Raw genomic sequence first — 27,094 nt, forward strand, 5'->3', positions numbered from 1 at the left:
TGATCCGTCGTTGTTTTTTTTTTTTTTTTCTCTTTTTAATAATCTTCCCTTCCCTTCCACTTCTTTGCAGAATTTTTTGTTCAAATCAGCTAAACTAGATTCGCCTCTAAAGGCTACTGATTTTGGCTTATCGGATTTCATTAAACCAGGTAACTAAAAGCTACCAAAATCCACACAAGCTAAGTGGTCGACCCTTGATTTGTGTGATTAACAGCTCAATCTTTCTCAGGGAAAAAGTTCCANAGTCGCTGGACAATGTCATCTTCACGGTCTTGTACATAGAGATATGAAACCAGAGGTACCTTCACTCACTTTGTATTATATAATATTAACTCCTAGGAAGGAACAGCTCATCTGATCCATCTTTGTCTTTTTTTTTTTTTTATTCTTTTTAATAATAATCTTCCCTTCTCTCCCACTTCTTTGCAGAATTTTTTGTTCAAATCAGCTAAACTAGATTCGCCTCTTAAGGCCACTGATTTTGGCTTATCGGATTTCATTAAACCTGGTAACTAACTAGAAGCTACCAAATATCCACACAAGCTAAATAAATGGTCGACCCTTGATTTGTGTGATTAAACAGCCCACTCTTTCTCAGGGAAAAAGTTCCATGACATTGTTGGTAGCGCCTATTATGTTGCTCCCGAAGTACTCAAGCGCAGATCAGGCCCTGAATCAGACGTCTGGAGCATTGGTGTTATTACGTATATATTACTTTGTGGGAGGCGACCTTTTTGGGATAGGACAGAAGACGGTATATTTAAGGAGGTGTAGTTTATAACTTCTTTCAGTGGATTTCAATGTATACATACACCTTCTCTTATTATACCTTTCTGACTTCTTACTAAATCTTGACTACGTCTAATAGGTTTTAAGAAACAAACCTGACTTCCGTCGCAAACCATGGTCAACTATAAGCGACAGCGCGAAAGATTTTGTTAAAAAGTTACTTGTGAAAGACCCACGAGCACGTCTAACTGCTGCACAAGCCCTATGTATGCGGTTCTTGTTTTCTAAGATACTAGTTGGTGATTTCATCATTGGCACCTGAATCTTAGACTCATGTTTCTTTTCCTGTTTTCTCTTGCCTCTGCAGCACATGCATGGGTTAGAGAAGGGGGGAATGCTACTGAAATCCCTGTTGACATTTCAGTTCTGAACAACTTACGCCAGTTTGTGAGATACAGCCGTCTAAAGCAATTTGCGTTAAGAGTAAGCTAACTGAGGAAGTTTTTTGGATGGAGAAAGAATAAAAAAAAGAGGTCAGGACGTGTTTCTAATGCTTTGAATCTCCTTCTTCTGGCAGGCTCTTGCTAGCACTCTTGACGAGGCAGAGATTTCTGACCTCAGAGACCAGTTTGATGCGATTGATGTAGATAGAAATGGTGTCATTAGTCTTGAGGAGATGAGACAGGTGTGATTTTTTTTTAAAAGAACAATACTAATTGGATCTAAGCATGTAGTAATAAGGTAGATAATATTGTGTCTTTTTATTTTTCTACAGGCACTTGCCAAAGATCTTCCATGGAAACTGAAGGATTCGCGAGTTGCTGAGATCCTTCAAGCGGTAGTTACAGTTATCTTTTAGTACATTGCAATTGCATCTCTGTGAATAATACCAGAGAGAGAGAGACACAGTTTCATAGTCTGAGGTGTTGTATCTATATATGCTGGTCACAGATTGATAGCAACACAGATGGGTTAGTGGACTTCACAGAGTTTGTAGCAGCAGCTCTACATGTCCATCAACTGGAAGAACATGATTCAGAGAAATGGCAGCAAAGATCAAGAGCAGCTTTTGAGAAATTCGACATTGACAAAGACGGTTACATAACGCCTGAGGAGCTTCGAATGGTAAGCTTACCTGACCTCATATTCTCTCTTTGGTAGGGTTAGAAAAGATGGAAAAATGAAAATAACATTTTGTCTGGTGAATAAATGACAGCACACGGGGTTAAGAGGGTCAATAGATCCACTGCTGGATGAAGCAGATATTGACAGAGATGGGAAAATAAGCCTGCATGAGTTCAGGAGACTTCTAAGAACAGCAAGCATAAGTTCACAGAGAATAACAAGCCCTGCAGGCCACAGGAATCCTCGGTAGTGCAAAAATGTGTATACTAGAAGAAGAGGAGTAAGGGGACAAAAGTAATTTGTCCAATCTTATATGTAATGGTTGGTGGTTGTAAGATAAGTGGGACTTCTTTTTTGGCGTTGTAGTGTTTGTTATATAAGTACGTTGGTTCTTCTATAAAGCAACGAAACAAAAGAGACAGTGCGAGTGAGTAGATTGAGAGAGAGAGAGACTTATAGTAGCTGTTCTTTTGGGTTAGGCCACGTGACATTCCTAGTGGGCCAAATCCCCCAATTCTAATGGGTTGGCACCAGAGAGCCAGCTGTAATTTGATTCTCCCACAAGTTTTGTCTGTTTCCATTTCTTCAATAAAATAATCGTGTGGAGAGCACCAAATACACACCCTTTTTTCTAGTATTACTTTTTCCAGCCAGGATCTGAGTGGCTCCCCTCCTCCAAGGAAACAAATGATTAGGTGTTATCAAATAAGGAAGTGGTACATCTCAAATTGTAGTATAATTTGGATATATCAAAAAAGAGAATATATATGGAGGATGACAAAAATGGTATGTTTTCCAATTTGCAGGTTCGGTGAATGTAGGAAAAATGCTCAAAATTGACTTAGAAAGTATTTAGACCTGGTTTAAAATTAGGAATGTTGATGAAAAGACACTAAACTCCGGGATTTGTTTATTTAAAACGCACGCATATGGATGGGTAAATAATGTCCTTTTTGGCTCCGAAGACGAAGAAGAACTTGGAAAAGTCAGTCTCTCAGTAGTAAAATAAAAAAGAGGGGTATCATAGTAAATTCGCAAGTAGTACCAGTCAGCCGCGTTTGACAATTTCTTACTTTTTGTTGGGGCATTTTTGCATTCTTCGTCGTCGTCGTCGTCGGTCCACGAATAAACAAAACAAAACCAATCGATCCAGTCAATTTAGTTTTAGTTGATGATACAAGAAGAAGAAGAAGATTTTATCATTGCTTCCATTTTATTTTTTGCTTTGACCTAATTATAGATTCAATTTAGGGGTATCTGAATCTGGATCGATTAGCCATTGATCTGAGATCTGGACGATGGCGGACATCGTGAAGCAAATCCTAGCCAAACCGATTCAACTCTCTGACCAAGTGGTCAAAGCCGCTGATGAGGCTAGTTCCTTCAAGCAGGAGTGCGCCGAACTCAAGGCCAAGACAGAGAAGCTCGCTGCTCTTCTTCGTCAGGCTGCTCGCGCCAGCAACGACCTTTACGAGCGTCCCACTCGCCGCATCATCGATGACACCGAGCAGATGCTTGACAAGGCTCTCTCCCTTGTCCTCAAGTGCCGTGCCAATGGTCTCATGAAGCGCGTCTTCACCATCATCCCCGCCGCCGCCTTCCGTAAGATGTCCGCTCAGTTGGAGAACTCCCTCGGCGACGTTTCCTGGCTCCTCCGTGTCTCTGCTCCCGCCGAAGATCGCGGCGACGCTGGCTACCTTGGTCTTCCCCCTATCGCCGCCAACGAGCCCATCCTTTGCCTCATCTGGGAGCAGATCGCTATTCTCTACACCGGCTCCCTTGAAGACCGCTCCGATGCCGCCGCCTCCCTCGTTTCCCTCGCCCGTGATAACGATCGCTACACCAAGCTTATCATCGAAGAAGGAGGCGTCGTCCCTCTCCTTAAGCTGCTCAAGGAAGGTAAGCCCGAAGGCCAAGAGAACGCCGCTCGTGCGTTGGGCCTGCTGGGCCGTGATCCCGAGAGCGTGGAGCACATGATTCACGGCGGCGCTTGTTCCGTCTTCGGCAAAGTCCTCAAAGAAGCGCCGATGAAGGTCCAGGCCATGGTCGCGTGGGCTACCTCAGAGCTCGTCTCCAATCACCCCAAGTGCCAAGACGTCTTCGCTCAGCACAACGCCATTCGGCTACTCGTCGGCCACTTGGCCTTCGAAACGGTTCAAGAGCACAGCAAGTACGCCATTGCCACCAACAACAAAGCCACCTCCATTCACCATGCCGTCGCTCTCGCCAAGGAAAACCCTAACTCCACCTCTGCCGCACCCTCGTCCAAGGGTCCTGATGACGATCAGAGCTCGATTCCGCATCCTACGGGGAAGCAAATGCCCAATCAGATGCACAATGTGGTTGTCAACACCATGGCGGTTAGGGCAAATCCTCCTAGGAAGTCAACGAGCAACGGTGTTGTGAGCCAGAGTAATGGTGTTAAGCTACCCTGCAGTCTCCAGCAGCACCAGAATTCAACTTCGAGCGCATCAAAGACTCGAGAGCTGGAAGACGCAGCGACCAAGTGTCAGCTTAAGGCAATGGCGGCAAGAGCGCTGTGGAAGCTGGCCAAAGGCAATTCCACCATCTGCAAAAGCATCACTGAGTCGAGAGCTCTCCTCTGCTTCGCTGTTCTGATTGATAAGGGCAACGAGGAGGTCAGATACAACTCAGCTATGGCGTTGATGGAGATCACGGCCGTTGCAGAGCAGGATGCTGATTTGAGACGCTCCGCATTCAAACCCAATTCCCCGGCCTGCAAGGCTGTGGTTGATCAAGTGCTTAGAATCATCGAGATAGCAGATTCTGAGCTACTCATCCCCTGCATCAGAACCATTGGGAACCTTGCTAGAACATTCAGAGCAACTGAGACGCGGATGATCGGGCCTCTGGTGAAGCTTCTTGATGAAAGAGAGCCCGAAGTGACAGGGGAAGCAGCTGTTGCCCTCACGAAATTCGCCTGCACGGAGAACTACTTGCACAAAGATCACTCGAGGGGTATTATAGAAGCTGGAGGTGGAAAACATCTGGTTCAGTTGGCCTACTTTGGAGAGAGTGGTGTTCAGATTCCAGCGTTAGAGCTCCTCTGTTACATAGCACTCAATGTTCCAGACAGCGAGCAGCTGGCAAAGGACGAGGTTCTGGCAGTGTTGGAGTGGGCATCGAAGCAGTCTTGGGTTACACAGCTGGAGAGCTTAGAAGCTCTGTTGCTGGAGGCTAAGAGCAGACTGGACCTTTACCAGTCGAAAGGATCCAGGGGTTTCAATTTCAATTGATTCATTGTCTTCGATTTTTGATGCAGCGAATGCAGAATACGATGTTGTTTAATTCACTCTTACCCATTGTAAATCAAGAACAAAAAGGCTTTGAGCTTTTTGTAGTTGATCTCTCTCTCTCTCTCTATTTCTCTTGTTGATCATTCTGTACAGATTCATATATCTGCAGACGATATCCGTTGAGATTATTTGAGCCTTTTTAAAAGTATTTCTGGGATGAAAGCTCTGTGAGTCTCTATGACTAAACTGACTATGTAGAAGAGTGTCCATTAAACTGCTTGAGCCCATTAGTTAGCCCAGTAACTACTAGGATTGGGAAGCAGAGAGATGTGATATGTGGACGATAGGGGCATGGAATTGGGAAAGCTAAATTAGGACAAAGCTGTAATAACTTATCCTCTCTAACACTTGGCCTCACATTGCCCTTCACACAATCCACACACATCCAATCACAGCCTCATCATATATCTCCCGCTAACCCTTTTTTTTCTTTGATCTTTTTGCTTATTATCATATTTTTTCTTTTCTTTGATCTCCACTTCTTCGTTTGCAATCCATACTGATCGAACATGGCTGCTGCTTTAAGTGCTGCAGTCTCTTTACCTTCCTCCAAGTCGTCTTCTCTACTCACGAAGACCTCCTCCTCTATATCCCCTCAAAGGATTTTCCTCAAGAAGGTATCATTTCATTTCATTTCATTTATCTTTTCTTTTTTTTTTTTAATCACAAGTTGTGTGATCTGTAATGACCAAACAAAAAAAGCTGGATCTTGACATGCATATAACTCCTACAACTACAATACAGAGCACACTGTGTTACAGAGTTGGGGGCAGAGTTGTGTCAGTGAAGGCTCAGGTGACAACAGAGACTACTGAGGCCCCAGTGAAAGTAGTCAAGGAGTCAAAGAAACAGGAAGAAGGGATTGTTGTCAACAAATTCAAACCTAAGAACCCTTACACTGGTCGATGCCTCTTGAATACCAAGATCACCGGCGATGATGCTCCCGGTGAAACCATGCACATTGTCTTCACCACCGACGGTATGCTTTTTTAGGGGGCTTTTGCTTTTCATTAAGTTCTTGATTTTTTTCTTTAGTGCATTGCATTTGCATTGTATATAGATTCTGCAAGATTTTGATTAGGTTGGTCGAAAAAATGATGAATTTTAGGTGAGGTTCCGTATAGAGAAGGGCAATCGATAGGAATTATTCCTGAGGGCATTGATAAGAACGGGAAGCCCCACAAACTGAGGTTATACTCCATCGCCAGCAGTGCCATTGGTGACTTTGGAGACTCCAAGACTGTAAGCTTTCCTTCTTTTAACATTAAAAATGATAACTCCAAAACAATACAGATGAGTTCTTCTCTTATCTGGCTATGGATTTTTTGCAGGTTTCTCTCTGTGTCAAGAGATTAGTTTACACTAATGATAGCGGAGAGATTGTTAAGGGAGTCTGCTCCAACTTCTTGTGTAAGACAAAGAACAATTATGGGTTTCTGATTGGATCCGGTTTAAACTCTTCTTATTGAGTTTGCTGTTGTTTGGGTTTTTCTCAGGTGACTTGAAGCCTGGTGATGAAGCTTTGATCACTGGACCTGTTGGCAAGGAAATGCTTATGCCAAAAGACCCAAATGCCACCATCATCATGGTACCTCATCACTCTCACTTGGAGAAGACTTTTATGATATAATCTACCTTCATATGTAGTGATTACTTGTGTTTGGTTTTCTGTATCCTTTAGCTTGGAACTGGAACTGGAATTGCTCCATTCAGATCATTTTTGTGGAAAATGTTCTTCGAGGAGCACGAGGACTACAAGGTGAAACCAAAACCAAACTCTCTGACACACTCTTGTTACAAATCATACTATACCAATCGAAATTTGGCTTTGTTGTGTATTTCTACAAACTGAATATGTATATGTATGTGCAGTTCAATGGTTTAGCGTGGCTCTTCTTGGGTGTACCCACAAGCAGCTCACTGCTATACAAGGAGGTACATAAGCTAAATCCTAGTTATTACCTTTAACAATGTTGTCAGGTACAAAAGCTGTTGTTGACTTTGTGTGGATAATGAATGGGCATATAACAGGAGTTTGAGAAGATGAAGGAGAAGAACCCAGACAACTTCAGGCTGGACTTTGCGGTGAGCAGAGAGCAGACGAACGAGAAGGGAGAGAAAATGTACATTCAGACAAGAATGGCAGAGTATGCAGAAGAGCTGTGGGAGTTGTTGAAGAAAGACAACACCTTTGTTTACATGTGTGGTCTTAAGGGTATGGAGAAGGGTATCGATGACATTATGGTCTCACTTGCTGCTAAAGACGGTAATGGACAATTCTTTTACAATTACATTTTCAGAAGTCTCTGCACATGTTTGTTTATTAACTGTTCTGTGTGGATGGGAACAGGGATCGATTGGTTCGATTACAAGAAGCAATTGAAGAAGAGTGAGCAGTGGAATGTTGAAGTTTATTAAGGAAGCTTCACAGGGTGTTGTTTATGTTATGTAGATAAAAAGCTGATATATGCAACATTGTCAAATCTGCTTCTTTCTTCTTTCTGAAAGATTTGATCCATCAAAACCATTCAAAAGAGAGCATCAATACCAACCAAACTACTCTCTCTTACTTGTTGTTATTCATGCTATATTTCTTGCGACAATATAGCAGAGTTTTGTGAAATTTTCATTCTTCTTATATTTCCTTTACAAACCGTGAAAATAGCTGATAATGTTTTGTAAAGTATGCTTTCTTATTCTTTTAAAAGGCTAAAACCTTCTCTGTTTCAAAAACCACGTTTCTGTTCCGCAGCTGATTTACACCATCACTTTTGAAAACAGAGCTTTTACACATTTTCCTGGTTTGTTCTTAATTCTTGTCATCTCTTTTGTCAATGTACAGTTTATATAAGTCGACAAAATCAACCTCACAATTAGATAGGTGTATAGAGAAAAAAATGTAACAGTAGAAAAGTGGTGGGACTACAGAGACCAAGTTCTAAATTTCTAATGGACAAAAATCAGCTTTGCAAACATGAATTTGGAATGGGATTAGGCAAATCCTAAAACCCAATAGCTCTAAGCAAATACACTTCCTATTCTTCAAACAAACATATAGGGCTAAAAGTAGCCAACTTTGAATTGAGCCATCAACCTATCGACCCTTTTGAGTGAGATTGTAGAATAGATAACAGAGGCATCACAACACATTCTTCTCTGTTTCTTTGAGTGCCAATTTCCTGATTTTTGCAACGAAAAGGCCGCTGGTTGCTGAGGTGGCCGGATCAAAACGTAGTGTTTTAGGCGTGCGACCACTTCTACATGGCCAATCCTTGGCCATTTCAATCTCTTGTAGTTCTGCATCATCATAACCTTTCTGTTAGTCTCCCAACTAGTCCATAAGTAAAGCACAAGAAATTCAAGATTCAACAAAATCTGACCCATACGATCAACAAAGTTCAGAGTTTTTTTTGAAAACAGTACCAAAATACATGTTAATTTGTTGAAAATTATACTCTCAAGTACCTGCAGAGGAATTTTCAGCAAGGAACTGATCCACCACATCTTCGTTTTGGGCATGCGTCAAACTAAATAGTTACACGAATTAGATCACTAATTCACGTTAGAGGGAAAGAAAACAAAAAGGCAACAGCACAGAGAGCTTATTGCTTTGTGCGTTTTCCTATAGTGATTGGAAGTTTCACCTGCATGTGCTGTACACTAGGGTGCCGGCTTCTTTCAACAATCTGAATCCATTTCTCAGTAGATTCAGCTGCAAACAAAAAGACCCCGGTGATGATCACCAGAGAGGCAAACACAAGGGCAGACACAAACATAATAATTATGGAATATTACCTGAAGAGATGCTAAACTGATATCGGTTCTTTCGGCATCTAGTACACGGCGTTCCAGTGTTGTCCAACCCCATTGCTCAAATTTCTGGATATGCTTGATTGAACCATCATGTGTGCATTCTGCGTCTACAAGAACCTGCAATATCATAACTTCAATTCTTTAGTTATGATACTTACAAGTGACTGTATCAGCATCCGCAGATCACAACGTTACCTTGTCATAGCCACAATATGCATAATCATTTTCGTCGAGGGATCTATAAAGTTGCTTCTTTTTTAATCCGATCACTCCAGAACTCTGCCCGTAGAAGATAATTTCTGGCTGTCCATTCTGCGGCAAAACAGAAGATATCTTCCTGGCCTTAGCTTCTTGTTTCCTTTCTTTGTAAGGTCTACGGGAAGTCCACTGCTTGAATGTGTCTTCATGATCGTCTACACATGGCTCATCACCTGAATAGTAGCAAATGACCTCATTAGCGCATATCAGGAAAGCTAAAAGGAACATATTGTTGGAGTGTTGCATTTACATGTTAGATTTGTGGTAGGTGGCACTGAGAAAATGGTTCCATCAGCAAGAAAAAGTCTGCTCCTTTCACCAAGCCCGTATTTTAGAAGCAATGTTCTGCAGGAAGCAAGACGATGCCTTGCTACATCGACACCAGTCGCAGAGCCCTTGTCACCCAGTAGGTCAAGCATCATACAGAGTTTAGCACCTGAGAGTGAGTATTCCCTTTAAAAAGGTTACACAAGGACGAATTGACGAAAGAAAAAGCAAGTGAGTGAGAAGCGATCTCCAAGATACCAGGAGCAGCACAAAGATCCAAGACATGGTCTCCAGGGGAGATACCAAGAGCTGAAACAGCAGCACCGGAAGCTGCATCGATTCCGTACATCTGAAACCCGAAGAAAGAAGAAATTAAGGTAAGGAGATTAGCGAGAGAAGAATTGGTGTTTGTTTTTGTTGATGAAAGCTGTCTCACCATGCCTTGCTGATAAGCCTTGGATCTGGCTATATGAACATGTGGAGGAATAGAGTAGAAACCAGGTAACCACTTCACCTTCTCCAGTTTACAGTTAATTTGGGATTCAATCTCTTGGACAGCATTCTCGAACCCTGGTTTCAACCTTCCAACAGACCTCTGAGTTTTTTCAGTTCCTAGTAAACCAAAATTCCGAGGAAAGCAAAGAAAAAAAAAGGGGCACTCGAGTTAACCTTACCTTACGTAGCGTGGAATTGAATCTGCGTGAGTGTAGATTGAAGGATCAAGGCCATTAGCCTCTAGAAAGCTAAGGAAACTCTCTGGAAACTGTTGTAGCTTCGACGTTTCTTCTTCCATGGCGAGGGCGAGAGCGAGAGCGAGAGAGAGAGAGAGAGAGGGAACAATGTTCGTTCGCTCGGGAAAATTAGTCGGAGAAGAGAAGGGCTTAGGCTTCGCAAAGACAGAGAAGCCCAAGCCTTTTTATATATCTAATCTAGTCTAATCAAAAAGCCCAAGCCTTTATATATCTAATATACTCAAAAAGCCCAAGCCTTTTTCTTTTGATCGACCCAACAACACTCATATAGGGGTGTATTGAAAATTTGAAACCAATGATTTTAGGGGGTGTATTGAAACAATGATTTTGGAGTATTTTATTAGATTTAAGAAATTTGGAATTTTGATAGATTTTAGGAAAGTTGATATGATTTATGGTAAAATTATTTCAAATCTCACTTAAAACCATGAGATTTGGATTTCTGTATTTTTAAGTAAACAAATCCTCTCAAATCCTCCAAAATATTCAAACAATGATTTTTGAGGATTTGAAGAGATTTAGGAAATTAGGAATTTTGATGGATTTTAGGGAAGTTGATATGATTTATATTAAAATTCTTTAAAATCCCACCTAAAATCATGAGATTTGGATTTCTGTATTTTTAACTAAACAAATCCTCCAAAATCGCTGAAACTTATTAAAATCCAAATCCACAAACTGTTTTGAATAACAGTTAGATTTTAAAATCATCAGTTCAATAACAATGGATTTCAAGAGACGTTTTAAAATTCATGATTGAATAACATAAAATTTGTAACTTTTACATAAATCACTTAAAATGTCAAGTTAAATACACCCTTAAAGAATTTGATGGGATTTAGGAAATTTGGAATTTTGATATATTGTAGGGAAGTTGATATGATTTATGGTAACATTCTTTCAAATCCCATCTAAAACCATGAGATTTGTATTTATGTATTTTTAACTAAACAAATCCTCTCAAATTCTGCATAATCCCTAAAAAGTTATTAAAATCCAAATCCACAAAAGTGGATTTTAAAATATATTTTTTAATCATCAGATCAATAACAGTAGATTTAATTTGCAGATTTTACACAAATCACTAAAAATATAAGTTGAATACACCCACTCATTTTTGTGAATGAATTTGTGTCGTTTTTTGTTCATCATATCCGGCAAATTTGATAAAACACAGCAAATTTTTATTGATTTTGGCATAAAGTTTTAATAACAACAAACAAGAAACTGGGACATTCTAAAGTAGAAATTGATTGATTACATCACACACAGTACACACACACACTCTGTCATTATTTGATAAAGAATCTTAGTTTGCTGATGGCTCTTCCTTGTTGATTGGAAAGCTATGATCCACCCAAGCCATGTAGCCACCTCCCACGTTTCTCACTTTCTTGTAACCCTTCATTTCATTACAAATCATTTAAAAAAAAAAAAAAAAAGAAGGGATGAACAATTTTAACAAGAAGTTGGGAGTGTGTTTATTATATAAATCAGGGGAGGGGACGACTTACTGCAGCAAGAAGTTCAGTTGTGGCATTTAAGGATCTGGCTCCACTCTGACAACCCTGTGTGTATCATTTTACCAGATTTAATAGATTCATACATTTTCTAAAACTCTGATGTTCATTTCATTTAACTTCTTGTGGGTGTGATGAGGAAGTAAAGAGTTAATTACCACAAGGATATCATCAGCTGGGTTGAGAAGAGAAGAGACCTGTTCCAAGAAGTCTTGATTCTTCCCTCTACCTCCTAGAGATCACAAAGGGTTTCAAATTTGTTATGTATATATATGCTGGTTGATATCTCAAGACTCAAAAGGTGGTTCATTTTGATTACCTTGAGGTGTGTTGACCATGTAGGGAATGTTGACGATCTTAGTTGCCTGACAATGCCCTCTCTTAAACTCTTCCTGAGTCCTGCACGTCCAAGGAAAGGAATTAGCAACTCCAACTGGTGCTACAGGCATCATAGTGACAGTATGATGATAAAAATAGAGGAGGAGCTCACCTAACATCAAGATATTGATGCCCAGACTGGAGGAGAGCCTTGGCTTGGCTCACATCAACACTAACAACTTGTTCTGCCTTTGGGCTGGATATTGATTGAGACATCTTCTCTACCTCTTCTTGTCAGACAAAGTAAAGAATGAAGCTTCAGGAAGAGCAGCAGAGAACAATAAATAACCTGCAAACAATGACAGATAATATTCTTTTTATTTAAAACTATACACATGTCATGCATGGCCAATATAAAAACAAAAATAATGGTATACTATCTGATTTAAGGAACAAATAGAAATTTGTTTCCTTACGCAAGTGAAAGAAATGTTGGCTGAAATTAGTTAAAGAGAAAAACGAGAAAAGCATTTTGTGGATGGAAACAAAGTTAATGGTGATGGAATTGCGCAACCAACGACCCCATGAACGAGTCATCGTATTGGATGAGACGTTAGGTATAGAGATGAGGACGACGTGTTCTTCTCTTTCCACTTCCCTTATATTATTACGGACAAGACAAAATCAAAGCCACGTTCAATGGATTCCATTCCCCCCCCATGTAAGGGAGACTTGGGATTCACAATATTATTAATTATACTTACAAACTTTAGACAAGCAAATCCCATTTACAATCAACAAGATATAACATAACATTAAAGATTAGCCTTAACCGGAAGAGAGAATCTGAGAAGATCAACACTTTTTCCTATCAATTTGTTTGCATTTATGTACAATCACATTCTCTCTCTCTCACACACACACACACCCTGTTTATCTAATTAACAGATATCAAATTCACAGATATAAAAGATCACGAAACAACAAACACACAATGATCAATTATATGGAAAAAAGAAAGAAAAGAAACGAGAATGACTCCTAGCGTATGTATGTATATGTACAACCAATGTACAAATGCAAAGAACAAGCAAAGCAACTCAGATCTTTTTGATCTGGGAAAACCAGCAGTGCACAGCATCGACCAGTATGGCTAATCCAGTCAGTGGACTAACCTATACTTATCCCACCATGATTTTACCCGTTCACTATCATTTGGACCCTCAGATCGATGCAAACCTGGAACCGATCCACATATGACAAAACCGAGCACCGATATGTGTGTTCAGCTGCTACAAGCTGATAATAAAGCTTAATGGCTTTGACTGGATTGAGCAAATGCAAATCTACTCGTACTTGTATCCGTTCTAGGGCACTCTCGTTTATGTACCTGCAACAAAACCACACAAACAGTGTAAAGATTTGATAACTAGTCAAAGAGCTTCGAACTGGACAATACATATGGAAGCAAAGATTTGAGTCTAGCGGGATCACCTCAGAAGAGAAAGTCTCGGAGCTTATGTCATGCTTGCATACTGGGCAAGATGTACCCCATTTTGTCAACCAAGAGTCGATGCAACTCAAGTGAAAAGCTGCATAAGAGCTTCAAGTCAACAAACTGATGATATGAATTACCCCACTCATTACAGAAACTAGAAAAGACCAAATCCTTGATAATATTCTTCTCAAGTATATATATCTGTCTATCTAACTGAGATTGACACAAAAGGAATATTTTGTACCCTTGTTAATCCTAGATAGACATATATTTTGGGAACATAGGATCTAAGAGAAACCTATCAAAGTCTTCCTAGATTAAGCATAGGAGTGTGGTTGGTTTACCATGTTGGCAGGGGAGAAGTCTGAGGGTTTCTCCAGAGATATAATCCTCGAGACATATTGGACAAGTATCCCCGGGATTGTGGCGAGAAGAAGAATCAGTAGTGAATTTGAAGGATGGGAATGAGTGGACAAGGTTAGCATCAACCCTGATGGTCCGGTTGTGGGTGCCTCGACGCCATAGGGTCCAGTGTCTGGGAGCAAAGAAGGCAAGCAAGAGGAACGTGATGATCAGAAGAAGAGAGAAGAAAGAGATGGCGAGGACAGTCCAAGCGCTCCCTTTGGTAGGGGGATAAAGGCAGCATTCACCATCTCGGCCTCGGGCATACTTGCTCAAAATCACACCGGCGACATTTGAAACGAAGACTGCAACAACTGTAATGTCCTGAGGGTTCACCTTCACTGAGCAAAAACAGATGCATTATTATGACTAAAGAATGAAATCCAAAGCCTAAGTTAGCTCAGGAGGAGAGAGGAGAGAGGAGAGGCTTACTAACGACGAGATCTTGGTTGTCAAAGTTGTCATAGACAATGACAGCACGAAAACCTGACTTCTGTGCGTTGAGGAGCTTATCCTCAAAAGAACATTCGCCTCGTATAATCAAAGCGAAGTTAGTCCTTGTAGTCCTCCTCTGTTGTTGTTGTTGAGTCAAGTTGTTGGATGCGTGGAGCAGCGGTGAGCAACCGTCGAGAGGATCTGCCACGTATAGAGCTCCACATATTCCGTTTTTGGTCACGGAGCCGTCTACAATATAATATATATAATGAAGAACATCAACAACCAAGAATCAAAAACAAACAACTAGTCTAGTTTTAAAACCAAGAAGAACCAGCTGATTCGAATTAGGGATTTAGGAAAAAAAAAAGGGGAGAGGGGACTGACCAAATTTAGCAGGGAGATCCGGAAAAGAGGCAGAGATAGAATTGAGGACAACCGTGGCGAGCGATAACCGTAGCAGAGAACAGAGAAAAGGAGCACCACCTACTACTAGTAATAGACAGCTTCTTCTTGAGACGACGACGATGAGTCTCATCTTCTCTTCAACGAAGGCTCAACGATCGATCGATCGATCGATGATGATGATGATGATGATGATGTCTCCGCCTCCTCTTCTGTTTCAGGCGGTCGTCGCCGAATTGCATTGGTCCTTCTAACCCACTCAGAGTCTTTTGTTTTTATTTTATTTTATCATATACGGACCATAAGAATACGTCCAGAGGCTTTTAAAATTGGTGTCACAATTTTCTTGATTGATCTCTTCTAATAAATCGATTGATTTGTGTCTTAATTACGTGTATCAGGCAAATAATCTATACTTTATAATAGCTATCCGAATAAATTTCTTTACAATAGCAATCCGAATACTTTTTTATGATTTTGTTTGGAAACAAGTTAAGTTCCCACATTCAAATAATGACACCTAATTGTTCTTGGACAACAAAACAGATACGAAACCCACATAATACATACGACGAGTCTTAGATCATTTTTCAAGTTTCAATCTGGGGAACATAACATCATCATTTGTGCACGACTGAAGTAGATTTCAAGCAACAAGCATGTTTGAAGATAAAACTCAACAAGTCCCTATCTTCTTGTTCCACACTGTTGTAACCTTCAAACTTGAAAGTCTCAAGACTATTCAAGAAACATGTAGGAACGGATCCCTGATTATTGCTCGAGCTAACCGGTTCATACTCCCCACGAGTTTCTTTGAACTGAGACTAAAAAAAATAAAAAATGAAAGAAGGATTAAAATCGCAGCTATATACCATACTGAGCTTTACCGCAAAATAGTGGACAGAGAAACACTTACATGATCAACCACGAGATGGAGGACTCGCAGGTTCGGAGAATCTTTGAGCAAGTTGACAAGTAACTTTGACCAATTCTGGCTGCATATATATAGCTCCAAAGTTTCAAGCTGACTGAAGACAATACCATCCGGATACACATTCTGCAGACAGAACGCAATAACAAAAGAAATGAAACTCAAGAAAATCCATGTTCTAAGTGAAATAATGAGACTGAAAACTTGTGGACTGATATGGAAACATCTTACCCCTTTTCCACTGTTTAATGTCATGCTTAATGATAAACGTTTGACATTAGTGATTGATTTGAGAAGCCTTTCAGTATCTTTCTCAGTATCTCCCGTTAGAATGATACTTGCCTCTTCAAGCTCTGGCATATGCTCAATCAAATAGGGGCTTGGACATCTTTGATCCACAACATCGAAAGACTTCAAACAAGGGGTAACTATCACACACCCATCAGAAGAACAATCTGCATTTAAACATAAAGATAAACGCTGCAAGGATGGGACAATGATAACCAACTTTCTCAGATTGTCATAATCAATCATCAGATCTTCAAGAACAGGGCAATGCGATAGAAGCAGTCGAAGAGATTCGTCGTTTGGGTATGTCACACATCGAAGTTGCAAAGTTTTCAAGGAAGGGAGACAAACCGTTCGAGGAACATCCACAAGTATCGTACCGCCTTGGAGTTTCAAAGTCACGAGTGACTTCAAGGAATACAAACTACACGGCAATAATACATTGTCATAGTTGATTGACTCTTCTAAGTCAATACTCAGATTTTCAAGAGCAGGGCAATAGGACAGAAGCAGTGGAAGAGAATCTTCGTGTGAGTATGCTACAAATTCAAGTTGCAAAGTTTTCAAGCAAGGGAGACAAACCGTTGGAGGAACATCCACAAAAATATACCGGCCGCAAAGATTCAGTGTCACGAGCGAGTTGCAGGAATACAAACTACAGGGCAATGATACAAAAGGTTGCAGATGATGGGTATAATATAAATCGGTACTGATACTTAGCTCACGCACGCAACGAGAAACTGCAGTTCCAACCCACGAATCCAAATCCTCAGGTTGAATTGCTCCATGAATAGAGCGAAGGCGCAGGCTTTCGATGATAGGGGCTTTGTGTATTGGCAGATTCTTGGCAATAAAATCCCTCAGGCATGCATACTTTGAACGAGTAAATTCGAACTTGAGTTCAGGCAGCCACATCCAAAGAAACTCCCACTGTTTCGACAAAACGCTAGTGGATACAGCTTCCTTTGTTGGAAGAAACGATAATATCTTCAACAGCAGTTCATCAGACAAGTCACTGATTCTAGCCATATCACTTTACAAACCCCCCACAAGATACTGTCACACACTTTACAGAACTTTGGGGTTTTCTGATCCTAAAAACAAAAATCACAAGAAAACACCATAAGACAAAAAAAAAGAGATCTGTCGGAAGGCAACCAAACAGTGAAAATAAAGCCACAACAACAGAAGGAAGAACAGAACCAAAAATAAACAAACCTAGAAATTTCAGATGATTGACTTAGAGTGGAGTGGAGGCGCCCCGAAGAACTGTAAACCCAATTCAGCTCTAAATAGACAAGACTGTAGGGTAAGGATCTATAAGACGAATCGAAAAAGAGAGGAGAAGGAGCCAGGAGGTGGTTTATCAGGGAATTGTCGGAATCTTAGAATTTTTCACCGGTCAGTCGGTCACTACCCCCACTCATCAGACTGTTTGGTTTCCCTTTTAGCAAATGGTTTAATAAATATCTGATGGGCCTCGTACTACTGGGCCAGTCTTCATTCTTTTCTTTCTCAAAAAGAATCATGTAAATTTGTTCAATAGTCTTATTTTCTTATAAATGTAATTTTTTATTTATTTATTATAATCAATCATGTAATACATTTATAAGAAAATAAAACTATTGAACAAAGCTAAATTAAAGGGATACAAGTATTTTTATTTGTCTATGGACTGTGGTGAAATAATAAATCTGTCTAATCTAGTCACAGTTAACAATAAAGAAACACTTACGATGACCGTCGGATCTTAACAAAATCAACGGTTGGTATTGGTCTTTCCTTTTCACCCTTGTATTATTCTGAAGTTGGATTATCATATCAGTAAGTGACAAACCAACTTAAATTTTAAATTTGACTGTTGACTACTAAAGTTAATTACTACATAGAGCAAAAGAAAGAAAAGAAAAAGTAAGATTTAAATACATTTATAGGAAAAATAAGATTATTGAACAAAACTAAATTAAATACAAAAGTATATGTCTGTGGACTGTGGTGAAATAACCAATCTATCTAATCCTAGTCACATTAAGCAATGAAGAAACACTTACGATGACCGTCAGATCTTAATAAAATCAACGGTTGGGATTGGTCTTTCGTTTTGACCCTTGTAGTTCTCTCCCATTGGTTAATAATAATAAATGTCCTCCACGGCCACACCTGTCAGAAAAAAAAGACATCTGAAGCTCGACGACGACCACTTTGCCATCGGAAAAATGGCGAAACCCATTCTGTCTTTAATGAAAGCAGCAGTTTGTGTTATTATTGTTTCTTTTCTGCGGCTATCCGTCGAGAGCGTCAACGGCGAACGATACGTGAAGTACGGCACCGAAGCTAGAGTGGTTCCGGGGAAACTAAATGTTCATCTTGTTCCGCATTCGCATGACGATGTCGGATGGTTGAAAACCGTTGATCAGTACTATCTAGGATCAAACAACAGTATCCAGGTTTATATCTACGTTTATTTAGAGTATAGAGAGAATAAATTAATCATATATGCAATTAATTATGGATACAAAGAACGTACGTACGTACGTACTATTTATATAGTATGAGATATCCTCAGACAATGACTCGTGATTTTGATCAGAACGCTTGCGTGAGGAACGTGCTGGACTCTGTCGTGGATTCTTTACTTCGCGATCCCAATAGAAAGTTTGTCTTTGGGGAAATGGTAAACAAAAAAAGTTGCTTTACATTAATTACAATATTGCTTTAGTTATAATGAGGATTTGACCATATAAACCATATGTTTTCTTCCTCTCTCAATGTGATTAATTATGTCATGGAAAAAAGGCCTTCTTTACGCGTTGGTGGGAAGAACAAAGCCCCGAGATGCAAGAGCAAGTGAAGAGACTTGTGAAATCCGGGCAACTTGAGTTTGTGTAAGTTGTTTTTGTTTCATCAAGACCCTGATCATTTTTGGGGTTAGTGTGCTAGTGCATGATACACAATTCACAGAATCAATTTTTTAATGTGGTGTGGCAGAAATGGAGGATGGAGTATGAATGATGAAGCAACGTGCCATTACATAGATATGATTGACCAAACCACAAGGGGGCATCGCTTTATAAAGCAACATTTCAATACAACTCCTCGTGCTGCTTGGCAAATCGACCCCTTTGGACATTCCTCTGTCCAAGCTTACCTCCTCGGAGCAGAGTTAGGGTTGGACTCTCTGCATTTCGCGAGAATCGATTACCAAGACAGAGAAAAGCGCAAGGCCGAGAAATCACTGGAAGTCATCTGGAGAGGATCCAAAACTTTAGCTTCTTCTTCTCAGATCTTCACCAATATCTTTCTTGTTCATTACGGCCCTCCCACTGGCTTTCACTATGAAGTCAGCGATGATTACGTCCCCATCCAGGTTCGCTTCTTCCCCCTCTCTCCTTTCTTTTTCTTTTCTTATAGGTAATCCCATCGATTCACTGGTGATTATTTTGCAGGACGACCCTGGTTCCGATGGCTATAACATCAAGGAGGCGGTTGATAATTTCGTCAATGCTTCTCTGGTTTATGTAATTAGTCTCTGAGAATTCTTTATTTATATTTGATGGTTGTGAAAGTGTGTGTGTGTAAGCTTGGATTTTTCTGAAGTCAACGTGATCATCATATATAATAGGCCAATGTGAGTCGAGGGAACCATGTGATGTGGACGATGGGTGATGATTTTCAGTACCAGTTCGCCGAGTCTTGGTTCAGACAGATGGACAGACTTATCCATTATGTCAACAAGGTTTTTCCATGTCTCTTTCTCAATCAATCTTTCCTGTCTCGGTTTCTCATCAATCCCATTCAACAATTCCACAGGATGGCCGTGTCAACGCCTTGTACTCCACACCATCTCTCTATGTTGATGCCAAGAATGATGCCAATCTTACTTGGCCTCTCAAGACTGATGACTTTTTCCCGTGAGTGGCTTTGCTGAAATAAATTTACATTCCTAGCTACCTTCAACATTTTACTTTCTCTACTCGTGCAGATACGCGGATCGGGCACATGCTTACTGGACTGGCTACTTCTCCAGCCGTCCTGCTCTTAAACGATATGTTCGGGTTCTTAGCGGATACTACTTGGTATCAAACTGCATCCTGACCGGAGTCCCATCTCACTTTTCCTAGTTTAAATAATTCTAACATGAACCATGGCCTTGCATTTTGGCTTATTTTTTCTTTTCTCTCCCAATTAGGCTGCAAGGCAACTTGAATTTCTGGTGGGCAAGAAATCAGGAGGTCCAAACACTTGCAGTCTTGGGGATGCTTTAGGGATTGCGCAGCACCATGATGCTGTCACTGGAACTGCCAAGCAGCATGTAACTAATGATTACATGAAACGCCTAGCTGTTGGTGCTTCTGAGGTAATATCACTATGGGGAATAATTCTATGTGAAAACTCTGCTCTTTCTTTTTTGCTCTGTCTTTGTTTATCAGTAATTGACTTCATCATAAATTTCATAGGCAGAAGCTGTGGTGAATTCTGCATTTGCATGCTTACTGAACAAGGAACCAAAAGGTGGCTGCACAAAGCCTGCAATAGCATTCAGCCAGGTTATACATCCTACAAACTCGCTTTAGTTTTCAACTTTTTCTCCATAGAAGAGTGAGTGAACAATCAAGTTCATGGTGATGACTTATGTGCAATATTATAAGTTGCCTCTTGGAATTTAGAGTAAAAAGATTATCTAGTAATCACCATTTTTGTTTATAATCAAATGAGAGCAGTGCTCTTTGATGAATATCAGCTATTGCCCAGCGACAGAAGAAACCATTCCAGGCCAAAAGAGCTTGGTAATTCCATCACATGTCTCAACAATCTTTTAAGATACATAGGCTTAGGTTTAGGTTGTGTGGAACTAATCTCACAGTTTGATCTTCAGATTCTGGTGGCCTATAACTCCCTTGGATGGAATCGTTCAGAAATCATCAGGATACCGGTCATATTTCATGCCTCTGTTTTCATTTGGATCATTTTCTTTCTATGTTTTACTAATTAAGAGCGACGTTATATATACACACCAGGTCAATGATGCAGGTCTAAGCGTGGAAGATTCATCTGGAAACACCCTTGATACTCAATACATCCCCATGGATGATGTCACTAGCAACCTCAGAAAGTTCTATACAAATGCTTATCTTGGAATATCTTCAACGCAGATTCCAAAGTATTGGCTCGTGTTTAAAGCAACAGTGCCGCCACTTGGTTGGAACACCTTCTTCATATCTCAAAAAGCATCCGCACAAGGTTTGGAGATATATATGCTAGGCTAGACATGTGCCTTTCCCTCATGATTTCGATAGAGAAAGTTAGACATGTGCCTTTCCCTCATGATTCTCTTTTCTTACGATGATGCATGATATATATAGGAAGCAGCAATCACACAGACTCTTCAGTGATGCTTAGTCCGGTGAACAAAACGACTGAAATTGGTCCAGGAAATCTAAAGATGATAATTTCTTCAGACTCTGGTCTTCTAGAACGGATGTACAACTCCAGAACAGGAGTAATGAATGTTTCCTTTTATTTACTCCTTCCCATTCACTGAATTTTTTCAAACAAAATTGCTTTTAACATATATATATTTCTGTCAGGCTGACATAATGATGGATCAGAACTATTTCTGGTATGCTTCGAATGTGGGCGACGAAAAAGATCCGCAGGTTTCCGGTGCTTATATTTTTCGACCTAACGGTTCCTTGGCTTCTGCTGTTTCTTCGTCGAAAGTGAGTCACTCCTTTACAATACATTCATAAATTGATACTCCAAGAGCATGTGGATGCTGAGTTCTATCATCAGGATATTATATCAAAACTCTGTAGTTTTTCTACACACCATCGTTTCGAAGAAGATAATAGTCTTTGTAGTCCTCATTTTCATATAGACCCATAAAATCTATATATGACAGAAGTATAATCCATATATTAAGTACTTGTTTGGAAGATATGGACCGTGACTCATTCTTTCATTGGCAATACTGGTTCACTCACATATGGTGATGTGCAGCCAAAGTTGCAGATTGTGCGAGGGCCTTTAGTAGATGAGGTGCACCAGCAGTTTAGTCCTTGGGTGGCACAGGTAATTAGTCATAGTATGTGGTAGTTGTAATTCCATATTCAAATTTTTATTAATATCTAGCTAGCTAGCTGCAACAGCAATTGATGGCTAGATATCAATTATTAGAATCCTGTACATGTTGATGCATATATACTTGTGTTACCTAGGTGATAAGACTGTACAAAGATAAAGAGCACGCCGAGTTTGAGTTCACTGTAAGTGGTCTCTCCAAAACTCTAATGATCAGGTTCTTTTATGTGTTTTTTTTTTGGGATAAAGAAGATCCATGAAGCTCATTCTCTTTAGCAGATTGGTCCAATTCCTGTTAGTAACAGTGATCTGATAGGGAAAGAGATTATCACGCGAATGGTAACAAATATGACAACAGATAAGGCGTTCTATACTGACTCTAACGGAAGAGACTTTCTGAAACGGGTACCCTGAATTTTCTATATTAATTATCATTGTTTCAAACACCAATGGAATTGTGTTTCCGGGTTGCAATAAATATATGGTGCATACTGACATTGTATCTGAGGATACTCTGTTGCAGGTCAGGGATAAACGAACAGACTGGCTTCTCGAAGTGAATGAGCCAATAGCAGGAAACTACTATCCGGTAAATAGTAGTACTATTAATATGCTGCTTCAAGCAGAATAGATTGTGGACAAATGGCTTTGCAGTGTTAACGCATAGTTAGTGTGATTATTGTTCAGATTACTCTTGGAATGTACACAAAAGACGAGAAAGCAGAGTTGTCGGTGTTGGTTGACCGGGCTACTGGGGGTGCTAGTATTAAGGACGGTGAAATAGAGTTGATGCTTCACAGGTTCCAAATTCCATCACTAATTCTGTATTGTTAAAAAAAAAAAGAAATAAAGAAAAGTATCATTAATGTGTGATTGAGTGAACACATGGAAACAGGAGTATGTGCATGGATGACTCGAGAGGAGTAGAGGAGAGCCTTGCGGAAACTGTGTGCGTGAATGATACCTGCGCAGGATTAACGGTATGATCAATAGTCAATTGTGAAACTGTGTGTGTAATGTTTTGGTCCACCTGCAGGAAAAAATCATCTTGATCCATGCATGCAAACTTGTGTAAAAAGCACAGGTTCGTGGGAAATACTATGTAAGCATAAACAAAGTAGGAGAAGGAGGGCGGTGGAGACGAGAGACTGGGCAGGAAATATACTCCCCTCTTGTAATGGCATTCGCACAGGAGAACAAGGAGAACTGGAAAGCCTCCAACACTGTGAAAGGTTATGCCATGGATCCTCTGTACACCTTGCCTCAAAACATTGCTATCATCACTCTTGAGGAGTTAGATCATGGGAACGTCCTTCTCCGCCTGGCTCATCTCTACGAGGTACATGAGCTTGTTTTTGATGATGTTCTTGAATTGAGCTATATACATATTGACTATTAATAATTAATGATGATTGAAAGTGAGTGTTGTGTTGTTTGTTTACAAGGCTGGAGAAGACAGTGATAACTCGAAAATGGCTAAAGTTGAGCTGAAGAAGTTGTTTTCCGGGAAAATGGTAAGAAAAACACTTGCTCGATCTTACGTAAGAAGGTATCAGGGACGTGTATGTGAATGAATGATTGGTATTAAATTGGCAGATAAAAGAAGTGAAAGAAATGAGTTTGTCGGGAAATCAAGAGAAGGCAAAGATGAAGGAGAAGATGAAGTGGAAAGTGGAAGGGGATCATGAGGAACACTCATCATCAGGATCAGCCCACCCGGAAAGAGGGGGACCCGTTGACAAGTCGAGTTTACAAGTAGAGCTTGGTCCCATGGAGATTCGTACATTTGTGCTTCATTTTTCTCAGAAACAACAACAACGTAGGAGGAGAAAGATGTTTGAGGGATGATTGCATTGTTTCATTCATAAAATGTTTTTTGTTTTTTTGTGGTTACATCAAATCAAATCAAATCAAATGAAAGAAAATGTCAGAGGCTCAGAGCCTCCCCCTTGGTCAGTTCATTCATCAACGGTTTTGTTTGGCATAAAATGCGCGGGAGGAAACTTTGATGTACTTTAAAAATAGACCCATTCTAGTCTACTGGGTTAATTAGTGGGCCCTATTATGGAAGTTTTAAGGGCCCATTGAAAGAGATTGTAAGTAAAAAGTAAAAAGTAAAAACAATAGAAGAGTGGAGAAAGCAAAGAGATGGCTAGATACGACCGAGCTTTTACTGTCTTCTCCCCGGGCGGTCACCTTTTTCAAGATTCTAAATCATGCAGTATAGTCTGTATCATTAATGAACATGTATTGGCTATAAACGGTTTTCTACATATGTCAAAAAAACAAACAAAGTAGGTAATAAATTCTTGACCGAACAGGGCAGCATTGAACTCGTTTCCTCTTCCAAATTTTGCAGCCGTTGAAACTCTCTTTCAGTTCCCGAAATGCCCTCCGTCGTCGTCCGGCAATTGTTGTAATACCATGAAGGCAAAAGGGGTATTTTGGTAAGGACAAAAAGTGGATTCGATTGGGGACAAAAGGCTCTCCGCCCAAAGCCTTCCTTGTGTTGTCTGTACTAAAAAAAAAAAAGCTTTATTGATTGCTACATTACATATATCCAAAGAAGTCCAAGTCAGATCATCATATGTCAAAAAGTTAAGTTAGTCCTTGAGTCATCTTTTGAAATGCATGGTGAAGCAGAAATGGTTGTTTCAGAGATAAGCAGGGACCATTCCAAAGAACACAAACAAAAGAGTTATCATCAGTCGAGAGTAGAAAGGAAAGAGATAGTATCGCGTTGCAGAGCGAGGAAGAGGTACTTGAAGCAGCTTGTCAATGCTACACAATCTCTCTCTGCCTCTCACGCTCTTTATCTCCGATCTCTACGCGCCACCGGCTCCGCCCTTGTTCACTTCTTCTCCATAGAGGCTCCGCTCCACCATTTGTGCCCTGGCTCCAAGAACACATGGACCTCCCCTGCTCTCCCTCCTCCTCATCAGGCATCCTCTACTTGGGACTTCTGGGACCCCTTTGCGCCGCCTCCCCCTTCCTCATACGAGGAGGACTGGGACCGCGAGACCGCCACGCCCAAGGACACAACGACGATCACGGGAAGTGAGTTGGCTATGGTGGCGTCCACGTCCAATAACAGTAAAGATCTGTTAGAGATCATCAAGGAAATCAATGAATGTTTTATCAAAGCTGCAGAATCTGGTTCTTCCCTCCTAGAAATCTCAACCTCCATGGACGCATCCTTTTCTGCTCATAGCAAAGGAGGTAAGGCATCCTTCTTGTCAGAAACACTTGCATTATCGATTTGATTTGGGGGTTTAAGGTTTTGCTTAGTTTCTTCAGGGAAAACGTACAGTAACTACGACTGCAACTTGAATCCGATGTCCCTTTGTAAAAGGGGCTCAAGTCCGAAATTGAGCGAAGTAGGAGTAGCAGGTGAGATGGTCGGTCTTGGCAGCCATTCCTCTACCATAGAGAGGCTCTATGCGTGGGAGAAGAAGTTGCTTCAAGAGGTCAAGGTAAATTCTCTTGTCTTTGCTTTCAATATTTAAGCACTTTTTTCCCCCTTTTGGGTAGGTTTTATTCTGTCTCATATATTTTGGTCGCTATCACTGTGTGCTCCCGTCAACGTTTATGCAGTTTATAGTATCTCATGTCTTCTCTTTTCGATCTAATATTTTCAATTAAGAAAAAGAGCTGTTTTGTGAATGTGGTTGCTGCAGAATGCAGAGAGCATTAAGATGGAACATGAGAAGAAGGTGCAGCAAGTGAGGAAATTGGAGGCCAAGAAAGCTGAGAATGTGAAGACGGAGAAGGCTAAAAAAGACGTTGACAAGTTGGATTCAAGCCTCATGGTTTCCTCTCAGGTTATTAAAAGTGCCTCTAATGAGATCATTAAGCTCAGAGAGACCCAATTGTATCCTCAGCTTGTTGGCCTCGCTAAAGGGTTAGTTCTATCTTCTTACTAGTATTTTTTTCAAAGTAAAACTGAAATGCCATTGGATTTGGATATCTTTGTCCTTGTCTGTAGGATGATGAGCATGTGGAAGAGCATGTACGAAAGCCACCAGGTTCAGACCCATTTAGTTCAACAACTCAAGTACCTCAACACCATCCCCTCCACTGAACCCACATCCCAGCTTCACCACAAATCAACTTTTCAGCTCGAACTCGAGATCCAACAATGGCACCACTCTTTCTGCAATTTGATCAAGGCTCAACGTGACTACATCCAATCTCTCACCGGTTGGCTAAGATTAAGTCTGTTTCAGTTTAGCAAGATTCCCCTCGTCAGGAGCAACTACGAGACTAAGATCTACAACTTCTGCGAAGAATGGCACTTGGCAATGGACAAGATCCCTGATAAAGCAGCATCAGAAGGAATTGAGAGCTTACTGACAGCGGTTCATGGAATAGTGGTTCAACAAGCAGATGAACAAAAGCAGAAGAAGAGAACGGAATCCATGTTCAAAGAATTTGAGAAGAAAGCAGGTGCGCTCAGAGTGCTTGAGAGTAAGTATGGTTCATTCTCGGAGCCTGACAGTGGAAAAAAGAATGTGGTGGTAGAGAAGAGGGGTAAGGTTGAGATCCTAAAGGTAAAGGCCGAAGAAGAGAAAAATAAGAATGAGAAGGCGGTAAGTGTAAGCAGGACGATGACCATAAATAACTTGAAGATAGGATTCGAGCACATGTTTCAGGTAATGGTTGGCTTTTCAAGTGTTTGTATGGAGGCCTTTGAGTCGGTCTACCATCAAGCTAAGAGCATTGGTGAGGAACAACAACAAGAGGTGAAGAAGTTACTCACTTAGACAAACTGCTTTGTGAGGTGTGAATGTAACTTTGGGCTTGAGAAGGACCGGTGTTGTGACCTAACCAATACTGCAGGAAGAGTCAATGGTAGTGATTAATTATGTTTCTAAAGCAGTAGAAAGAAAAGAAAATAATTATTATAGTTGTTTGGGAGATTTTGATTGTTTTGAACTTACATTGATCGCTGTTTC

The 27,094-nt window shown here is 40.5% G+C and overlaps 9 protein-coding genes across 13 annotated transcripts in view; 5 read left to right on the forward strand and 4 right to left on the reverse strand.

Annotated features, from left to right (window-relative positions):
- LOC104746101 (calcium-dependent protein kinase 28) overlaps positions 1-2,488 on the forward strand; it is a 4,586-nt gene extending 2,098 nt beyond the window's left edge. The window contains exons 5-12 of one of the 2 annotated variants that reach the window (XM_010467508.2): positions 71-149; positions 599-768; positions 869-995; positions 1,097-1,212; positions 1,307-1,414; positions 1,505-1,567; positions 1,681-1,854; positions 1,946-2,488. In XM_010467508.2, coding sequence (XP_010465810.1) covers positions 71-149; positions 599-768; positions 869-995; positions 1,097-1,212; positions 1,307-1,414; positions 1,505-1,567; positions 1,681-1,854; positions 1,946-2,104 — 996 coding nt within the window. In that variant the 3' untranslated portion in view covers positions 2,105-2,488. Of the gene's footprint in view, positions 1-70; positions 150-429; positions 509-598; positions 769-868; positions 996-1,096; positions 1,213-1,306; positions 1,415-1,504; positions 1,568-1,680; positions 1,855-1,945 lie in introns of both variants that reach the window. The other variant, XM_019239183.1, reaches the window with a different exon arrangement.
- LOC104746091 lies at positions 2,479-5,238 on the forward strand. The gene is made up of 2 exons (XM_010467496.1): positions 2,479-2,570; positions 2,661-5,238. Exon 2 carries the CDS (start codon positions 3,153-3,155, stop codon positions 5,109-5,111), a length of 1,959 nt encoding a protein of 652 aa, XP_010465798.1. The 5' UTR covers positions 2,479-2,570; positions 2,661-3,152; the 3' UTR covers positions 5,112-5,238.
- On the forward strand, positions 5,539-7,794 carry LOC104746111 (ferredoxin--NADP reductase, leaf isozyme 1, chloroplastic). The gene is made up of 9 exons (XM_010467520.2): positions 5,539-5,788; positions 5,916-6,150; positions 6,280-6,413; positions 6,503-6,581; positions 6,668-6,759; positions 6,853-6,930; positions 7,044-7,106; positions 7,203-7,437; positions 7,522-7,794. The coding sequence occupies exons 1-9, from the start codon at positions 5,681-5,683 to the stop codon at positions 7,587-7,589; spliced, it is 1,092 nt and encodes a 363-aa protein (XP_010465822.1). The 5' UTR covers positions 5,539-5,680; the 3' UTR covers positions 7,590-7,794.
- On the reverse strand, positions 8,022-10,379 carry LOC104746119 (multisite-specific tRNA:(cytosine-C(5))-methyltransferase trm4b-like). The gene is made up of 9 exons (XM_010467530.2): positions 10,184-10,379; positions 9,946-10,090; positions 9,768-9,858; positions 9,493-9,678; positions 9,180-9,415; positions 8,967-9,101; positions 8,816-8,883; positions 8,637-8,698; positions 8,022-8,468 (listed from the first exon to the last, which is right to left on the reverse strand). Exons 1-9 carry the CDS (start codon positions 10,300-10,302, stop codon positions 8,311-8,313), a joined length of 1,200 nt encoding a protein of 399 aa, XP_010465832.1. The 5' UTR covers positions 10,303-10,379; the 3' UTR covers positions 8,022-8,310.
- LOC104746143 (thiosulfate sulfurtransferase 18) lies at positions 11,424-12,408 on the reverse strand. Of its 2 annotated transcripts, none has more exons than XM_010467560.1 (5): positions 12,272-12,408; positions 12,101-12,180; positions 11,940-12,010; positions 11,776-11,829; positions 11,424-11,663 (listed from the first exon to the last, which is right to left on the reverse strand). In XM_010467560.1, the coding sequence occupies exons 1-5, from the start codon at positions 12,373-12,375 to the stop codon at positions 11,571-11,573; spliced, it is 402 nt and encodes a 133-aa protein (XP_010465862.1). In that variant the 5' UTR covers positions 12,376-12,408; the 3' UTR covers positions 11,424-11,570. The 2 variants fall into 2 exon arrangements, with proteins under 2 accessions (XP_010465862.1, XP_010465855.1); XM_010467553.1 differs by having other exon boundaries at positions 11,940-12,013.
- LOC104746130 (receptor homology region, transmembrane domain- and RING domain-containing protein 1-like) lies at positions 11,424-15,155 on the reverse strand. Of its 2 annotated transcripts, XR_760822.1 has the most exons (10): positions 14,822-15,155; positions 14,432-14,683; positions 13,942-14,340; positions 13,594-13,691; positions 13,275-13,489; positions 12,272-12,448; positions 12,101-12,180; positions 11,940-12,013; positions 11,776-11,829; positions 11,424-11,663 (listed from the first exon to the last, which is right to left on the reverse strand). XR_760822.1 is itself a non-coding variant. In XM_010467544.1 (5 exons), the coding sequence occupies exons 1-5, from the start codon at positions 14,970-14,972 to the stop codon at positions 13,412-13,414; spliced, it is 978 nt and encodes a 325-aa protein (XP_010465846.1). In that variant the 5' UTR covers positions 14,973-15,155; the 3' UTR covers positions 12,937-13,411. The 2 variants fall into 2 exon arrangements, 1 of the variants encoding a protein (XP_010465846.1); XM_010467544.1 differs by lacking the exons at positions 11,424-11,663; positions 11,776-11,829; positions 11,940-12,013; positions 12,101-12,180; positions 12,272-12,448 and having other exon boundaries at positions 12,937-13,489.
- LOC104746156 (putative FBD-associated F-box protein At5g56700) lies at positions 15,290-17,489 on the reverse strand. The gene is made up of 4 exons (XM_010467573.2): positions 17,277-17,489; positions 16,002-17,152; positions 15,756-15,896; positions 15,290-15,663 (listed from the first exon to the last, which is right to left on the reverse strand). Exons 2-4 carry the CDS (start codon positions 17,085-17,087, stop codon positions 15,460-15,462), a joined length of 1,431 nt encoding a protein of 476 aa, XP_010465875.1. The 5' UTR covers positions 17,088-17,152; positions 17,277-17,489; the 3' UTR covers positions 15,290-15,459.
- LOC104757685 (probable alpha-mannosidase At5g66150) lies at positions 18,275-23,987 on the forward strand. The gene is made up of 24 exons (XM_010480446.1): positions 18,275-18,505; positions 18,649-18,732; positions 18,855-18,943; positions 19,047-19,425; positions 19,505-19,576; positions 19,681-19,794; positions 19,869-19,969; positions 20,041-20,134; positions 20,248-20,415; positions 20,516-20,605; positions 20,780-20,845; positions 20,935-20,991; positions 21,077-21,299; positions 21,422-21,558; positions 21,647-21,778; positions 22,059-22,130; positions 22,277-22,324; positions 22,419-22,544; positions 22,663-22,728; positions 22,827-22,939; positions 23,035-23,119; positions 23,224-23,478; positions 23,585-23,653; positions 23,736-23,987. Exons 1-24 carry the CDS (start codon positions 18,275-18,277, stop codon positions 23,985-23,987), a joined length of 3,123 nt encoding a protein of 1,040 aa, XP_010478748.1.
- Positions 24,669-27,071, forward strand: LOC104746168. 2 transcript variants are annotated; one of them, XM_010467584.2, is made up of 4 exons: positions 24,669-25,358; positions 25,428-25,612; positions 25,817-26,040; positions 26,125-27,071. In XM_010467584.2, exons 1-4 carry the CDS (start codon positions 24,767-24,769, stop codon positions 26,900-26,902), a joined length of 1,779 nt encoding a protein of 592 aa, XP_010465886.1. In that variant the 5' UTR covers positions 24,669-24,766; the 3' UTR covers positions 26,903-27,071. The 2 variants fall into 2 exon arrangements, with proteins under 2 accessions (XP_010465886.1, XP_010465893.1); XM_010467591.2 differs by having other exon boundaries at positions 25,437-25,612.

The sequence above is a fragment of the Camelina sativa genome, chromosome 2 (genome assembly GCF_000633955.1).
Source record: "Camelina sativa cultivar DH55 chromosome 2, Cs, whole genome shotgun sequence".
Lineage (NCBI taxonomy): Eukaryota > Viridiplantae > Streptophyta > Magnoliopsida > Brassicales > Brassicaceae > Camelina > Camelina sativa.

Coding starts and splice junctions, on each gene's coding strand:
- LOC104746091 (XM_010467496.1), top strand. CDS start 3,153: ATGGCGGACATCGTGAAGCAAATCCTAGCCAAACCGATTCAACTCTCT.
- LOC104746111 (XM_010467520.2), top strand. CDS start 5,681: ATGGCTGCTGCTTTAAGTGCTGCAGTCTCTTTACCTTCCTCCAAGTCG. Junction 6,151..6,279: donor CATTGTCTTCACCACCGACG/GTATGCTTTTTT, acceptor GATGAATTTTAG/GTGAGGTTCCGTATAGAGAA. Junction 6,760..6,852: donor CAAATGCCACCATCATCATG/GTACCTCATCAC, acceptor TGTATCCTTTAG/CTTGGAACTGGAACTGGAAT.
- LOC104746119 (XM_010467530.2), bottom strand. CDS start 10,302: ATGGAAGAAGAAACGTCGAAGCTACAACAGTTTCCAGAGAGTTTCCTT. Junction 9,679..9,767: donor GGATCTTTGTGCTGCTCCTG/GTATCTTGGAGA, acceptor ACTCACTCTCAG/GTGCTAAACTCTGTATGATG. Junction 8,469..8,636: donor TGCTGAAAATTCCTCTGCAG/GTACTTGAGAGT, acceptor ATGATGATGCAG/AACTACAAGAGATTGAAATG.
- LOC104746143 (XM_010467553.1), bottom strand. CDS start 12,375: ATGTCTCAATCAATATCCAGCCCAAAGGCAGAACAAGTTGTTAGTGTT. Junction 11,830..11,939: donor CAGCTGATGATATCCTTGTG/GTAATTAACTCT, acceptor TGATACACACAG/GGTTGTCAGAGTGGAGCCAG. Junction 11,664..11,775: donor CAACTGAACTTCTTGCTGCA/GTAAGTCGTCCC, acceptor AATGAAATGAAG/GGTTACAAGAAAGTGAGAAA.
- LOC104746130 (XM_010467544.1), bottom strand. CDS start 14,972: ATGAGACTCATCGTCGTCGTCTCAAGAAGAAGCTGTCTATTACTAGTA. Junction 14,684..14,821: donor GGATCTCCCTGCTAAATTTG/GTCAGTCCCCTC, acceptor ATTATATTGTAG/ACGGCTCCGTGACCAAAAAC. Junction 14,341..14,431: donor CAACCAAGATCTCGTCGTTA/GTAAGCCTCTCC, acceptor GTTTTTGCTCAG/TGAAGGTGAACCCTCAGGAC.
- LOC104746156 (XM_010467573.2), bottom strand. CDS start 17,087: ATGGCTAGAATCAGTGACTTGTCTGATGAACTGCTGTTGAAGATATTA. Junction 15,897..16,001: donor CATTAAACAGTGGAAAAGGG/GTAAGATGTTTC, acceptor TTCTGTCTGCAG/AATGTGTATCCGGATGGTAT. Junction 15,664..15,755: donor TCCATCTCGTGGTTGATCAT/GTAAGTGTTTCT, acceptor TATTTTTTTTAG/TCTCAGTTCAAAGAAACTCG.
- LOC104757685 (XM_010480446.1), top strand. CDS start 18,275: ATGGCGAAACCCATTCTGTCTTTAATGAAAGCAGCAGTTTGTGTTATT. Junction 22,131..22,276: donor TTAGTCCTTGGGTGGCACAG/GTAATTAGTCAT, acceptor TGTGTTACCTAG/GTGATAAGACTGTACAAAGA. Junction 22,940..23,034: donor ATAGAGTTGATGCTTCACAG/GTTCCAAATTCC, acceptor ACATGGAAACAG/GAGTATGTGCATGGATGACT.
- LOC104746168 (XM_010467584.2), top strand. CDS start 24,767: ATGCATGGTGAAGCAGAAATGGTTGTTTCAGAGATAAGCAGGGACCAT. Junction 25,359..25,427: donor TTCTGCTCATAGCAAAGGAG/GTAAGGCATCCT, acceptor GGTTTTGCTTAG/TTTCTTCAGGGAAAACGTAC. Junction 26,041..26,124: donor CTTGTTGGCCTCGCTAAAGG/GTTAGTTCTATC, acceptor CCTTGTCTGTAG/GATGATGAGCATGTGGAAGA.